General features: G+C 40.7%; 1 protein-coding gene across 1 annotated transcript in view; it reads left to right on the forward strand.

Annotated features, from left to right (window-relative positions):
• Positions 1 to 15645, forward strand: part of ITPR2 (inositol 1,4,5-trisphosphate receptor type 2) — a 458186-nt gene that overhangs the window by 221133 nt on the left and 221408 nt on the right. Inside the window, 2 exon segments of the mRNA XM_049783873.1 lie at positions 2764 to 2892; positions 4189 to 4309. Of these exon segments, the coding sequence (XP_049639830.1) occupies positions 2764 to 2892; positions 4189 to 4309 (250 nt within the window).

Consider the following 15645-nt stretch of genomic DNA (forward strand, 5'->3'; position numbering starts at 1 on the left):
CCTCTGTACCCTGCTAATCGGCCATTCCCAGCAGTGTAACCCAACTACGGCTGACAGCCAGATATTTCCCATACTCTTAGTTACCCACATCTGGCAGTGTCTTCTTAGGTTTTCTTTTTTTTTGCTGAACTATACCCCAAATCTGAAAGTAGGAATAACAATTTTGCACAATTTTTTTTTTATTAAAAAAAGGCACAACTTACATAAAAGACTAGTAAGGAGGAAATAACTTAAGAAAATAAGAAAAATGATTTGTGTTTTTGGTTATGTGTACTTCAATCCATTCCAAAAATGAATTAAAGCCTGATGTCACATGAGAAGGATGGAATAAACATAGCCTTTTATAATAAGTGTTTGGATAATGACAGGGCATGAGAATGTTTTTATAGGAAATAATAATATAGGAATAATATGTGCCAACAGATTGAAACTTTAAATATATATGTACTACACATGAAAAGTTAATTTAATGTGATGTAATTTGAATTATTTCCAAGCTTTATTGGAAAGAGACAGCAAGATAAATAAAACACAGGATAAAGAAATAATATGTATTAGGTTCATTTCCCCGTTAAAAAGTGTTAGAAGATGTGAGTGAGACTGGTGGCCTCTTGCCTTTCTTGCTTCTTCATGCTGTTACAGAAGTTTAGGAGATACTGGGCCTAAACTGTAGTCATTTAAATAGGGTAGATCAGTTACCTTGGAACTTATTTGAATTTCTTGGCCATATTAACTGAGCAACTAATTCCATGTGTCCATGTGACAATTCATCTAGAAATGTATTACTTTTATTTTCTGGTATATATATATATATATAGGCAGGGGATCTCTCTGGCCTAGAAATAGATTACTTTTTTTTGTTGTTTGTTTCTTTGGGCTATACCTGCGATACTCAGGACTTTCTCCTGGCTCTGTGCTCATGGATTACTTCTTGCAGTGCTCAGGACTTAACCCAGATTGGCTCTATGTATGGAACACCACTTAATCCCTGCAATATTTCTCTGGCCTAGAAATAGATTACTTCGTTTTATCAACAGACAAAAGCACATTTTGGGATGTTACTCCAGCAAATGTCTAGTTGTGCATAATGTGGTCTAGAGCTATCGTTGCTTCTGAGATTTCTCCACACTCATTCAGAATGTCCCAGGTTGAAGCAGTCACTGGGCTGCTGTTGGTGGGATTGCTCTGCTATCTCCTCAATGCTAATACTGTTCTATCTGGCATAGCAGGACATTTCATGGGCTAGTGGGTGCTGGAAAATACTAAATGAAATAAATGCTACCTCATGCCCATTCAGGGAAAATCACTGTTATATTGGTTCTGTGACCACGTCAAAATTTCTTTTTAGGTCAGATATGCCGCACACAGAACCTAGTCTCTAGTTTGTTGGAAACAGATGCCTTCTATTTTTTCCTCTCGAGTGAACTGGTTTTGCACTGTTTGAGCCTCTGTACCTGGCTGTGTTCTGTGCTGAAAGGTTCAGCATTTTTATTTTCATTAATTTGCCTGTTGTCTACAAAAGTGCTTTTGAGCTAAGGGGAGGAAAAGAGAAAATGCTATAGTAGTATATGAGTAGAAACAAAATGAGCCCTTCCCAGATGAAGATAATTATTTTTTAGGCTTAAATCCTGTGGTACACGATGGGAAAGGATTTGGTTTTTCTCTTTCATGGTGTTCTAGGTGTGAAAGTTTTAAGAGCCTTGTTCATTAAATGACATCTTTTTGTCCCTTTGATTACTTTGCTTAAAAGGGAAAAATAATTTCCCAATTGGGATAGTCCTGGGAGAAGTGTGCATGTGGTTTCCATATTCACCCCCATAGCCTGTGACTGGGTGATGTCACTCCATCCCAGCCTCAGTTCTCTCCCACACTCTGTGTCCATGTTCTCTTCTCTCCAGAGTTCTTGTCTTCTCACCACCTGTTTTCATTCATGCGTGCTAGCTTTTGCTATTTATCTACCCTGATAGATACCCTAGGAAGTCTGTTTTCTTTAGCAGCAGGACCAGTTTCTGCCCAACATAATCAGAGAGGAAGCTCAGTGTCCATGATTTCTGATTGATCATCAGCTTGAGAAATCTCTCCTTGTTCACTTCAGTGGTTTTCCACTGGCCTATATCAACATCTGTGGATTATATCTTCTTTATTTTCTGGTTTTTTCTTTTTTGCCATGCTCTGTATGTTTGTACCTCTCCTCTAGTTTGGACAGGTATTGTGGTGAAAGTGTGTGTCATTGTCAGTCATTATTCATAGCATCTATTTATTTCTTCTGAGCTTTTGCTTTGTGATTCCCTTATGCCAAATAGGAAAGTTGTTTCTTTCCTGTCTTTTTTTTTTCTTTTTTCTTTTGCCACATCTAGCAGTGCTAGGGATTACTCCTGGCAAGCTCAGAGAACCATATGGGATGCCAGGGTTCGAACTCGGTTGGCTACATGCAAGGCAAATGTACTCCCCACTGTACTGGCCCCAGGAAAATAATTTCTAGCCCCACCAAGCATGAGCATGGAGAGATAAGGGTGGACTGTGAAGTACAGAGAAGGGAAAAGGGGGTTTGCGAAAGGTCTTGACTTTGGATAGAATCACAATTTCACCAAGAGGAGAAGCTACTGCAAAGTGGCCAGATTCCAGTACTTGCAGTAGACCTGGTCCTGTTTAAGGCAGCAGACAGTTTGGAGCAACATTTCAGGATTGTTTGAAAGAAGGTTTTGGTGTTGTGTTTTGATGCCAGCACATGAGGGAGAGCTGATGCCTTGGTTTCTTCCCCAGGTGTGCAACACTACCACTGACAGGAAGCATGCAGACACCTTCCTGGAGAAGTGCGTCACCGAGTCCATCATGAGCATTGTGAGTGGCTTCTTCAACTCGCCCTTTTCAGACAACAGCACCAGTCTCCAGGTAAGCAGCACTGGGACATGCCAGCAGCTATGTTCTGCCAGGTTGAGTGGGGTTTGCAGGGGTCTTCTCAGAAAAACATTTCCGGCATTCTGACTACTGTTATCTCTCATTAGTCACTATTAGGTTGCTTTCTGAGTTTATCAAACTTTGCTTAAAATAAATAGGCCTCACCCTCACATAAAATTACTATTTGGGGGTGGGCATTAGGGTATGGAGGGGACCCCAGGCAGTGCTCCAGGGAGCCACATAGTTGCAGGATCAAATTTGGGACCTCTGTGTACCCCGAGGTCCAGCCCTTGGAGCCATCTCTCTGGCTCCCTACCAGAATTATTCTTGCATTCCTTCTAAGCAGGAAATAAATGGTCTCACCTGTTTATTGATGGCTTTGCAAATATTGAAATAAATTATAGTTTTCCAAAGTGGACTGGACTGTAGACTCAGTGGCAACTTCCCAGAAAGTATGAGCTGGGATATATAACGAACATTTTCCTCCCAGATATCTTTAACACTTACAAAGTAATTTTGGCTTTCACTGTCCACAAATAGGGACAAATAATGACATAAATGAGAATGTTTCTTAAAAATTGGTGACTAATTATGAAGTACTATAACATGCAACTGGCTAGAAATTTTTTTTATATAGGGCATTTATTTGTGTGAGTGAAGAATATATATGGGCAAAGTCAGGAAGTGAATATCTTCACTGTTTAAATTGACATCTCCAGGGAAGGCTTGTTAGGTGATTTTGTGTTTAGCATTCTAGAATCTAGCAGTTGTGTATGGCTCTCATAATAGCGTCACATGAAATTTATTTTGTAGACAAATTTTCTGTCTCTGCTACTTGTTCATCATATGAAACCCAAACACAATTAATCAAGCAGGTAAAATCAGACACCTGCTGTATTTATACTTGGGATAAAAAGATTATGAATATTCTTCAATTCATGTCATTGACTTCAAGACATGATACATATTTATGATTAAGAAGAGAGTTGGGACCACAGAAAGATATCAAGGCTGGAGCACTTCTTTGTATGAAGGAGCCCTGGGCTTGCTCCCCAGTAGTTTGGTCCCTGAGCACTGCTAGGTATGTCCCCAATACAACAAGGTAGTTAAAAGCAACTAATGAATTTTTCATCATGTGTAGGAAAGTCACTATTTTCACTTATTAAGAAGTGAGTATATAATAAATGTTAAATTAGACATTTGTGAGGTTGCACTGGAATGCCATACACTGGCCTATGTTCTATTCTAAGGGGTCTTTCAGAAAGGTCATGGACTGTTGTCCTTTTTCAGACCCACCAGCCTGTCTTCACTCAGCTGCTGCAGTCTGCCTTCCGTGTGTACAACTGTAGTTGGCCCAGCCCAGCACAGAAGGCCTCAGTGGAGTCCTGTGTCCGAACCCTTGCTGAAGTGGGTAAGTCAGAGTCAGATTTTACTGCCTTGTGCTAGCATTTCATGGCACTTACTGCCCGTACTTTCCAGCCTATGTCTTACTGAGATACCAGGTGTGGTTTTGTGATGGTGGCCAGCAGTGAACAGTAAACAAGTCTGAATGTCAGGGGAGGGGAACTGAATCATCCTGGTTCTTTAAAAATACTTTTAATTATTTTAAATCATATTTTTAAATTTAAAATTGCTTATGGCATTTTAATAAGTTCAGTGAAATTTTATAGGAATGAGTTTAGCTTAGTTCTTAGTTCAGATTTCATTATGGAATTGTCTTATTAAATAGCCTAGCTTATTAATATCTTTATTAGAAACTCAAATTTTCCAATTTGAAATCCATCAGTATTTACTGAGGGCCTATTACACATGGAAGACCTCAGAGATGATAAATTAAATGGTAGGCAGGAGGATTACAGCAATGGGAAGGCCAGCAGTGTCTTCAAGAGTTCTCTTATTTATCTGTGGTGCCACTAATTCCAGCTACCCCAGGGAGTGGGGAGAGAAATCCAGACTTGTCTGTGCTGCAGACAGACCAGTGCTTTGTGTGATTTTGTTCTCAGCCCTGGTGGTCTTCTAGGGAGATTTGATGGCCCTTCTCCTTGTCATCACTGCTAATACTGAATGTTTACTATCACACAATTTACCAGTTTCTCATGTGTATTGTCTCACTTAACCCATGATGGGTCCTTGATTATTTATCTTTTATAGTTCAGGAAACACTTAATATCTAGATTTGGTAATGTGGCCAGGGTTAGAGTAGGTGCTTATTGAATATTTTATAAAGGGTAAAATATGATTGCTATGAAAACATTTTTTTTGTTTTGTTTTGTTTTGTTTTTTTTTTTTTTGGTTTTTGGGCCACACCCGGTGACACTCAGGGGTTACTCCCGGCTATGTGCTCAAAAATCAATCCTGACTTGGGGGACTATATGGGATGCCGGGGGATCGAACTGTGGTCCATCCTAGGATAGCACCAGCAAGGCAGACACCTTACTGCTTGTGCCACTGCTCCAGTCCCATGAAAACATTTTTGGTCATGTTTTCTAGCTGCAGTTTGATCTAAGTACTTTTTTTTTTTTTTTTTTTTTTTTTTTTGTTTTTGGGCCAAACCCGGTGACGCTCAGGGGTTACTCCTGGCTATGCGCTCAGAAGTCGCTCCTGGCTTGGGGGACCATATGGGACGCCGGGGGATCGAACCGCGGTCCGTCTCCTAGGCTAGCGCAGGTAAGGCAGGCACCTTACCTCGAGCGCCACCGCCCGGCCCCTGATCTAAGTACTTTTATGTGTGCAGTTTTTCCCTCAGTTTGGGGGAAATGCCCAGTAGTACTCGGGGCTATTTCTTGCTCTCTGCTCAGGAGTAATAACTGGTGGTTCTTATGAGAACATGCATGATGCTGGGATCAACTACATGCAAAGCAAGTACCTTAACCCCTGTACTAAATCTTCAATTCCTAAGTAATGTCATATTCACAAAATGTAATGAAAGTTTTTATATGAGTCAATTAAAACAGGTATAACTCAAGAGGCCAGTTGAAAATGATCGAAGAGTAAAAATGAAAATGAGCAAAGAGTAGAATCCATCTGTTGGTTCATTGTGAATATTAAAATTGATGCTTTTTCTGTAGGTTGAAAAGTGGAAAAGGTAGCATACATAAAATACCATTCACAGTGGCAACAAAATCAATAAATACAAAAAAGTGGACAAGAAACAAAAGAAAACTAGAGTATGATACTGAGGGATATAAAGTATTTCAATAAACTGAGATGAACTGTTTCTGGGTTAAAATTAAATCTTAGTAGGGCTGGAGTGATAGTATAGCAGGTAGGACATTTCCCTTGCATGTGGCTAACCCAGGTTTAATCCCAGGCACCCGTAATGGTCCCCCAAGTCTGGTCAGTAGTGATCCCTGAGTAAAGAGCCAGAATTAATTCCCAAGCACTGCTGGTTGTGAACCCACCCTCTCGCTTCCTTCAAAAAAAAATAAAATTCAATCTTGGGGATGAAGAATTAGTATAATTGGTAAGTACTTGCCTTGCATACCTTTCACGTGGCTTGATCCCTGGCACTCCATATGTCCTTCAAATCATAACAGGAGTGATCCCTGAGCACAGAGCCAGGAGTAATCCCTGAACACTGCTGGGAGTGAGTGACCCCCCCCCCCCAAATGAATATAATAGAGTCCTTGTGGCTGTAGTGCTGTGTAGGAGGTGTGGTTCTCAGACTTCCATCTGGCCTCTCGTGCATGCAGGCTGGTACATGAAATGTATCTCTGGGTCATGCATTTAGGTCATGCCTGAGTTCTTAATTTTCTACTTTTTGAGTTACAATGAAAGAATAAAAAATACATTTTTATTTGTACCAAATCAGTTGGGAAATGCATTTCTTAATATAAAATCCAAGGGAAAAGCTTATTAATGGGGTGTTTTCAGATCAGTATATAATGTCTTAGCTGAGTTTACATTTTAAGGTTTAGATTTCTGTTTAGATTTTAAGGTGGTCTCACCACTTGCTCCTCTTTCTTCTTCCTCCAGCTCCCTCCTCTTTCTCCTCTGCTCTTCTCCATGCCCCTTCTTTGGATCTGCGCTCAGAAGTTGCTCCTGGCAGGCTCAGGAGACCATATGAGATGCTAGGATTTGAACCAGGATCTGTCCTGTGTTGGCCGCATGCAAGGCAAATGCTTTACTGCTGTGCTATCTCTTCAGCCCTTGTTTTTTCCCCCCACAGTTACAAAGTTGTTCATGATTGAGTTTCAGTCATACAATGTACTCCACCTTTCACTAAAAACATTTCTTGCCACCAATGTCCTTAGTTCCCTCCCGCCCTCCCTCCCTGCCTGTCTCCAGGGCAGACATTTTTCTTCTCTCTCTCTCTCTCTCTCTCTCTCTCTCTCTCTCTCTCTCTCTCTCTCTCTCTCTCTCTCTCTCTCTCTCTCCCTCTCTCTCTCTCTCTCTCTCCCTCCCTCCCTCCCTCCCTCTCTCTGCTTTTAGACACCATGGTTTACAATATTGTAACTGAAGGAGTGTCATGCAAACCACTTTATCTCCTTTCAGCACCCAGTTCTTGTCCAGAGTAATCATTTCTAATTATTATTGTCACTATGGTCCCTTCTCTACGCTAACTGCATTCCTCTGCTACTTGGGCAAGCTTTCTACCATGGACTGGTCTTCTTGGCCCTCATCTTTATTGTCTCTGGATATTATTACCATACTCTTTTTTAATATATATTCCACAAATGAGTGTGACCTATATCTATCCCTCTTCCTCATTTATTCATATCATATCCCCTCAACATAAAACTCTCTATATCTATTTATGTATAAGCAAATTTCATGACTTAATTTTTTCTAACAGCTGCAGAGTATTTCATTGTATAGATGTACCATCATTTCTTTATCCCCTTTATTTGGGTTGTTTCCAATTTTGGCTATTGTGAAAAGTGCTGCAATGAACGTAGGAATGCATAGGTTTTTTTCTGTATTATATTTTTGGGCTCCAAGGATATATTCCTAGTCCATTCTCCTTTCTTCTTTCCTCATTGTTTAGCCAGTACAGATTCAGAGGGTACAGAAGCATCAATGAATGTCATTCTTAGAAAGGCAATGAGCCTGGTCTGTGTAGGTACCTGCCCACTCCACCTCAACCACAATGTCCTTGTGGGCTTCCAGTGCTGGAAGGTGAGCTCCAGGCTGGAACCGACACCAGCACCCTCCATCTACAGGTGATTTCGACTCTAAGGTTTCTTCTCCAAATGCTTCTGATTTAGGTTTATTTTGGTCTACAGCCAGCAGTGCTCAGAACTTACTCTGGTTCTGTGAGCAGGGGATCATGATTGGTATAGATCCCCAGCTGCAGCAGGGAAAATTTTGGATTTTCCATCCTAAGGAACAACTGTTTTATCATCAATGTTCTGTAAACCTTAAGAATCACATCTAATCCTCTTTCTTTGTCAACTTCTGATCAATCAATAACTGCTCTTTCTGTTGTTCCTGCTTCCCAAACTCATCATTTTTCTTTCTCTTGCCTGACAGCCTTTTCAAACCCTCCCTCAGCCCACAGGATTACCCTCTTCCGACCTGCTGCTGTCAGCTGCACAGCAGTTGGGATGCTCTCATCTCCTAAATCAGATCATGTTACTCATCTAAGCAAAACTCTCCCTTGCATTTACAGCCTGCATTCCTGATGTGGCTTGGAAATTTGGTCACTGTCCAGTTCCGGCTTCCTCTCTTCTCCCCCACTTCTCCTCTGGCCCCCAACTGTTCTCCACCCACACTGGCCATCCTTCTGTTTCTCATCTTGGGTCATTTGCATATTGCATCCCTTTGGATGCTCCCTCTCCAGATTGTCATGTGGTTTGCAGGTATAACTCTGTGAAGTCTTCCAGAACGTTTTCCCACACAGTGTCCTAATTCCTCTCTGATCAGGTCTTTTTTTTTTTTTGTCATTAGGATATGTATTTTATTTGTACAATTAAAAAAAAAGCTGACTGAATTAAATTGTGAATCAAAGGATAAAGAAATGTCTTAGGTTGGGCTGAAGCAATAGCACAGTGGTAGGGCGTTTGCCTTGCATGTAGCTGACCCAGGACAGACCTGGGTTCGAGGCCCCCCCCCCCCCCGGCATCCAATATGGTCCCCAAGTCAGGAGCGATTTCTGAGCACATAGCCAGAAGTAACGCCTTAGCATCACTGGGTGTGGCTAAAAACAAAAAAACAAAAGCAAAAAAAATCCCAAAAGCATAAAAAAGAAAAAGAATATCTCAGGTTAACCCCCCCAAAAATATATATATATATATATTTAAATATTTTTTATTTAAGTAACATGATCATAGTTGGGTTACAGTCACAAACAGAACACACACCCCCCCTTCCCCAGTGTAACATTCCCTCATCCCCCCCTTCCCATCCCCTGCCTGTATTCCAGACAGGCATTCTACTACAGTTATTTGTTTTTAAGTTCAGTAAATTGTATTTTTTTTCCTTAAAGGATAAGAGTAAAAAAAATATAGTAAAGGTGTGATAGTGGCCATTGTTTGCATAGGTCCATAAAAATATAGGGAAAATGAAAAAAATCTAATTACAATAAGGCCTCACCCCAGAAGTTTATTGGCATAAGACCGACTCTGGGTTCCAGGCATACCAGTCTGTCCAACCCGAGTCATTCTCCATGGTCCCTGTGAAACTTTTTCACACTTTAGCTATTGTTGGTATCAAGTTCTTATATTTAAAGATTCTGGATTCTGTGCATTTCTTTTATCGATGTCAGGCTGATGTGGAGCATCCTCTAGTTCAGCATAACATTAAATATCTTACTGTTAACTATCCTTTTTGCACAGACCCGCAGTTTAATATGTCTTGTTTATCTCAGGAATGCTTCTTGTTGTCCAATCCCCATTAGGTTGGAGATTCTGAATACAGGACTCTGCTTTACTCACCAGTGTCAGGATCTGTGTAGACTCATATCTCAGGGACACTGCCCTACTGGTATCAGGATCCATGTAGACTCTGAACTCAGGGACTGTTTTATTCACTGGTGCCTGGACTGCGAGTAACTGGTGTCCCCTGAGTTGGTTCATGTTTTTTGTCTGATTGTAATCTGTAACCTTGGAATTTTGCAATTTGTGAAATTTAAGCGTTGAGGAATTAACTAACTTGACACAGTGAAATGTTTTGGTAATGGATTTCAAACACATGTTTTCCTCTGAATACCAAGTTTGTATTGTCCCAGAAGTCTTAGTTAGGAAGTGTCCAAGATTAAAGATTACAATTAATTTAGAATTCTACTATAAATCTCTCAGAGTAGGCATCTGGTGAAGTCTTGTAACTCAGGTGCAAAGTGACTTGTGTTTGATTTACTCTTTAATACAGGGATCAGAGATGTATTTGAATTGTGGTAAACTGGAATTTAAATATATAAGAAGTTCTGATGTCAGAGCGCATAGAATATACATAATTATGGAAACCAAAGCCAAGAGACTGCTTTGTTTTTATAAAGCAGCTTTGAGAACATTTACAGACTGGGTAGCCTATTTGTAACCGACCATTTAATGACACTGTAATATTGTCAAACACATTACATTGGCATTTATGTCACAGTTTGTAAAGTACTTCCAAGTACATTAACTAAACTCACCTATCTTTTTTGGGGGAGGGGTCACACAAACAGTGCTCAGTGATTACTTGTGGCTCTGCTTTTAGGGATCACTCCTCGTAGTGCTGGGGGGACCATATGGGAAACCAGGGATCAAAGCTGGGTTGACCAAATGCCAGATCTATCAGTGCTCTACTCATTGGATTATTGCTCCAGCCCCTCAACTCATCTATTTTTAAAAACTTTCATTCCCTCCCTTATTATACTTTGGTACAAACTGCAGCTGTACAACCTGCCTGTGTTTCCTCTGTTGTGAGTGTGAGGATTTGTTGCAGTCAAGCAGAGCAGTAAGCCCTGGGAGGTGAGAGACTCTGCCTCATTAGATGGACAGAACAGATAGGACTGGGCATCAGGACAGGGCCAGGACAGACTCTCCTGTAGCCTAACCTTGGGGTGCAAATAAGTTCATGTTCAACATGTCTTTCATGTTTCTTTGGATTCAGGTGCTGTTTTAAGCTGTACTTGAAACGAAAGCACCCAGTCTTTGGTTTTTCATAAAGGAAGTTTAGATGCAGTGCCAGGAGTGAGTGTGGCTTTGGGGAAGGTTATAGGGGTTTCCAGTGTTCCCCATGTGTGTCCCTTTAGTCAGAACTGCAGAAATTCTGTGTGTGTGTGTGTGTGTGTGTGTGTGTGTGTGTGTGTGTGTGTGTCACACCCGGCAGCGCTCAGGGGTTACTCCTGGCTCTATGCTCAGAAATCTCTCCTGGCAGGCTTGGGGGACCATATGGGGTGCCGGGATTCAAACCACTGTCCTTCTGCATGCAAGGCAAACGCCTTACCTCCATGCTATCTCTCTGGCCCCAGAACTGCAGAAATTTTTTTTCTTTCTTTTTTTTTGTTTGGAATCGAGGATATCTTTATTTTTTTTTAATAATATGATTTTTATTTTGATCATTGTGGCTTACATATTGTTGACAATATTATTTTAGGTACATATTTACATAAAAGCAAGGGGGATTCCCATCACCAGATTGTCTTTACCTATACCTCCATTTTTGTCCTCCCTCCCATTTCCTCTTCCCTCACCCTCAGGGCGGCTAGAATATGTGGTCCCCTCTGTATCTGACCCACTACCTAGTAGTCTTGCACCTGTTTGGTCTTGATGTCTCCCTTATTTCCCCCTCTAACTGGAGGTAGGACTAGTTAGTTCAAGATGGATGGTTTTGTTTGAAAAAGAGAAAAGAAATAAGCTGGGGTAAGAGACTAATATGCCGAAAATGTGCGGAATCCTTCTAGGGGCTCTCATCAACGCTTTGAGAGATCAAGGAGATAAAGAAGGTGAAACACTCCCCCCGTACCAAAAGCAGTGTCAAATATCCAGTGAGGATTCCGGCTATATCGATTAGCACCACAAAAAAACAAGCAAACGAGAAAAAAAAAAACAACAAAAAAAAACCCAAAGAAAAACAGACAAACAAAAACAAAAACAAAAAAGAAACAAACAAAAACAAATCAAAACGAAAACCGCTATGGTCTTGAAATAAGAAACATGGCATAGCACATAAAGAAAGGAAAGAAAAGAAGAGAAAAAAAAAAAAAGTATAACTGGGGACAACAATTTCAATAATCACACCCAAACAGAGAAATCTACCAAAGATAGGTAGGTAAATAAAAATAATAATAATAATAAAAAATGAAGATAAAAAAAATAATATATATATAAAAAAATAACCGAGGTTTTGTATTTTTTTTTTATTTTTGTTTTTTTCCCTCCTGCCCTGGCACAGTAAATATTGGGGTCATTCAAAGAGGAATTCACTTGGCCTAAGAAATATGGGGTTTCTCCGTCCTTGGAGTATATTGTCATGGGATCAACTATAGACTCTGCTCAGGCTCATTTATTTTCCCGGTGGTGCTTTTGTGGTGTGTGGAAGACTTCTGCCCTGTCCTGTGTGATACACTCAGACCTCTATGTCTAGAGGTCTCTGTATCTGCACGGATCCTGAGGTGGGACTTATGATGAAGTCAGTCTTTGTGGTTCTTGAGGTTCCGTTCCTTCAGTGTCATTTTAATCCATCTTCTGTGGTTGGAGATCTTGGTCTTTGTGTTGAACCTGGGATGGCGCCTAGGATAGCGTCTTTCTTTGTGCTTCCCGAAGCCCCATTCCGTTACAATTGTCTCTGCCAGACCTTTGGAACTGGGGATCATAAGTATTGTGCAGGTCATAGTTCAAGCCCTGAACTAGGGCTTTTTTATTGGTCCCAAGATATATACAGTCTGGTCATGGTTCTAGCAGCCAGTCCTCTATAACTCGCGATCTTGGCTTTTGGACCTACCTAAGGGTGACAAGTCTTCTGGTTTTGTCTTGTCATTGGCTGGTAAGGTAGGCTAATCTGTTCTAAGGTCAGGTTGTTCACATTTTCCTCGTTGTCAGGATATCATGTTAGAGCTGGTCCTTGTTGGTGGCCCCACAGTATTAAGGCTGTCCCAGCTGGGATTTGTTTCTTGTAGCTGTTGTGAGGAACTGTGCCGTTTCTATGTCTGGGGTCCAGGGTTCAAGGCTGGATGAATGGTATCTAATCACCTGAAGTCTAAGTTGATTCCACATGACATATTTTCAGGGTAGGAGATATCCCTGTATTGTAAACAACTATGAGTTCTTATCTCTAGTAGACAAGAGCTCTTTTTTTTATGTAAGATTTCCCCTTTATTTAGTGTGCCTTTGCAGGGAGAAACGGTGCTACCTTATATTGTCGGTGTATTTGGGGGTGGACAGAGGGGATAACAGAAACAGGTCACATACCCAAAAATGATTAAAAAAAAAAAAGGAATAAAAATGTATCAGCTCACAAATGTATATGTAGGACAGACATTTAAAAAAATAACTTAATTAATTAAAAAAAAAAAAGAAAAGAAAAGAAATAAAATGAGTTAGCAAAGTTTTTAAAGGACCAAAGTGGTGCAAAAGACTATCTTACATTTGGGGGAAAGCAGGTAAAGCGGTGCTATATTACAGGTCTTATGCCTATGTTGGAAGTACAGTTTTTCCCATTGTCTTTTGGGTTTTTCTTGTGGTGCATGGGTTCCCAGGGATCTTTATATCACACCCCTGACCTTCTTCAGATTGGTAAAAATTTGCGGCAGGGAGGTCTTGAAAGAGTTCTTGCTTTGGGGATACTTTTGGACCTAGGTCCAGTTTCAAGAAACAGTCCACATTAGGGGGAGTTGGTATGGAGGGCCTCGCATCATGAGTCCGCAGGGGAGTTGGCTGTCTTTTCTTGCAGGAGACGAGGTGTGGGTTTGACTGGGTGTCCCCTCGCCTGGGTGCTGTGTACTGGTTCGTTGGGTAGGAGGTCGATCTTGATGCCTAATAGATTAAGGACTGAGGGTGAAGAGTTTCAATATGGTGGGAGATCTGGATGGGATTGGGGGGTGAAGGGATAGTTGGATTTCTGGAGGGGAGAAAGGGGAAGGTATATGGGAGGGGTATGAAGGGAGAGAAAAGAGAAAATAGCTTAGAAAGAAAGGGAGAAGAGAAAGGGAAAAAAGCAAAGAGAAGAATAGAAAAGAGAAAAGTGAAAGGGGGAAAAGAGAAAAAATTAAAAAAAAAAAGTAGAGCCTGTAGTTTAAGTCTGTACATCTCAGTTGCTGCTTCGGTGGTCTGACTGGTCACGTGCTTCAGTTCCTAAAAGAAGGTGTAACCTAGAGATAAAGTGTATGTCAAAGAGTTTTCTCGGGGCCATCTCGTATTGCAAGCAAGGTATGGTATCTCGCGTGGTATCCCGAGTTGCCGTCTTAGTTTGTCTGCCCTTTGTATCCAAGGGCGCCTGTGAACAGAAAAGCTGAGAGGTTATTTAAAATATAGTAAGATAAAGGCATTAAAACATAGTGTTATGGTATGTTTCCATTGCAGTCAGTGATTTCCCATGGTGTTCTATACTTCTGTTCCTGTATACGATCTCTAAGGGATTATTGTGGGCCTTTGTTGTAAAAGTCTGATTACATACCTGTTCTCTCTATGTTGCTGTTTCTTTTGTTGTTGTTTTCTTTGTGGTATAATGTGTAGTTAAGAGTTCATGTTGTTCCTTTTTCATGTATTTTGGACACTGCTCCCAAGTATATGTTGACTATTACAGTGTTTGGAGATTCTACCCTGTTAAACCCTTTTATTTGGTTGTTAGGTATTAGTTGTGTATAAAATATATGTTCTAGGTGCTTCAGAATAGTGCTACCATTCTGTGTTTATCTTTTGTCTTCTGACTTACTTCATTTAACATAACATGATCTAGGTCCATCCACGTTGCTGCAAAGTCTGTGATTGTATCATTTCTGACTGCCATGTAGTATTCCATTGTGTATATGTACCACATCTTAATGATCCATTCATCTGTTGTTGGACATCTCGGTTGGTTCCAAGATTTGGCTATTATACTGAGTGCTGCGATAAATAGTGGGGTGCATACATATTTTGGAATGAATGTCCTTTCAACTTGGGGGTATATGCCTAGGAGCGCAATTGCTGGGTCAAATGGCAGCTCAATTCTGAGTTCTTTGAGCACTCTCCAGACTTTTCTCCATAGGTGTTGGACTAGGGGGCATTCCCACCAGCAGTGGATGAGAGTTCCTTTCATACCGCATCCCCGCCAACAAAGGTTGTTTCCATTATTTTTGATGTGAGCCATCCTCACTGGTGTAAGGTGGTATCTTATTGTTGTCTTGATTTGGATCTCCCTGATAATGAGTGAAGGTGAGCATGTTTTCATGTGTTTGTTGGCCATCCTTCTGTCTTCCTCAGAGAAGTGTCTATTCATTTCATCTCCCCATTTTTTTATGGCTTTATTTGGTTTTGGGGGGCTCAGTTTTCTGAGTGCTTTGTATGTTCTAGATATCAGCCCTTTATCTGATATATCGAGTGAAAAGATTTTTTCCCATTCTGTTAACTGTCTTTTTGCATTAAGTAGGGTTTCTTTTGCCATGCAAAAGCTTTTTAGTTTGATATAGTCCCATTTGTTTATATTTGATGCTAACGTTATTGCCATTGGTGCTCCATTCTCAAAGACCTTTTTGATATATAGGTCTTCGAGTGTTCTGCCTATTTTATTCTCGATAAACTTTATAGATTCGGGTCTGATTTCAAGGTCTTTGATCCATTTTGAGTTAACTTTTGTATAAGGGGTGAGGTATGGGTCAATCTTCACTTTCGTACATGTGATTTT

The sequence above is a fragment of the Suncus etruscus genome, chromosome 11 (assembly GCF_024139225.1).
Source record: "Suncus etruscus isolate mSunEtr1 chromosome 11, mSunEtr1.pri.cur, whole genome shotgun sequence".
NCBI lineage: Eukaryota > Metazoa > Chordata > Mammalia > Eulipotyphla > Soricidae > Suncus > Suncus etruscus.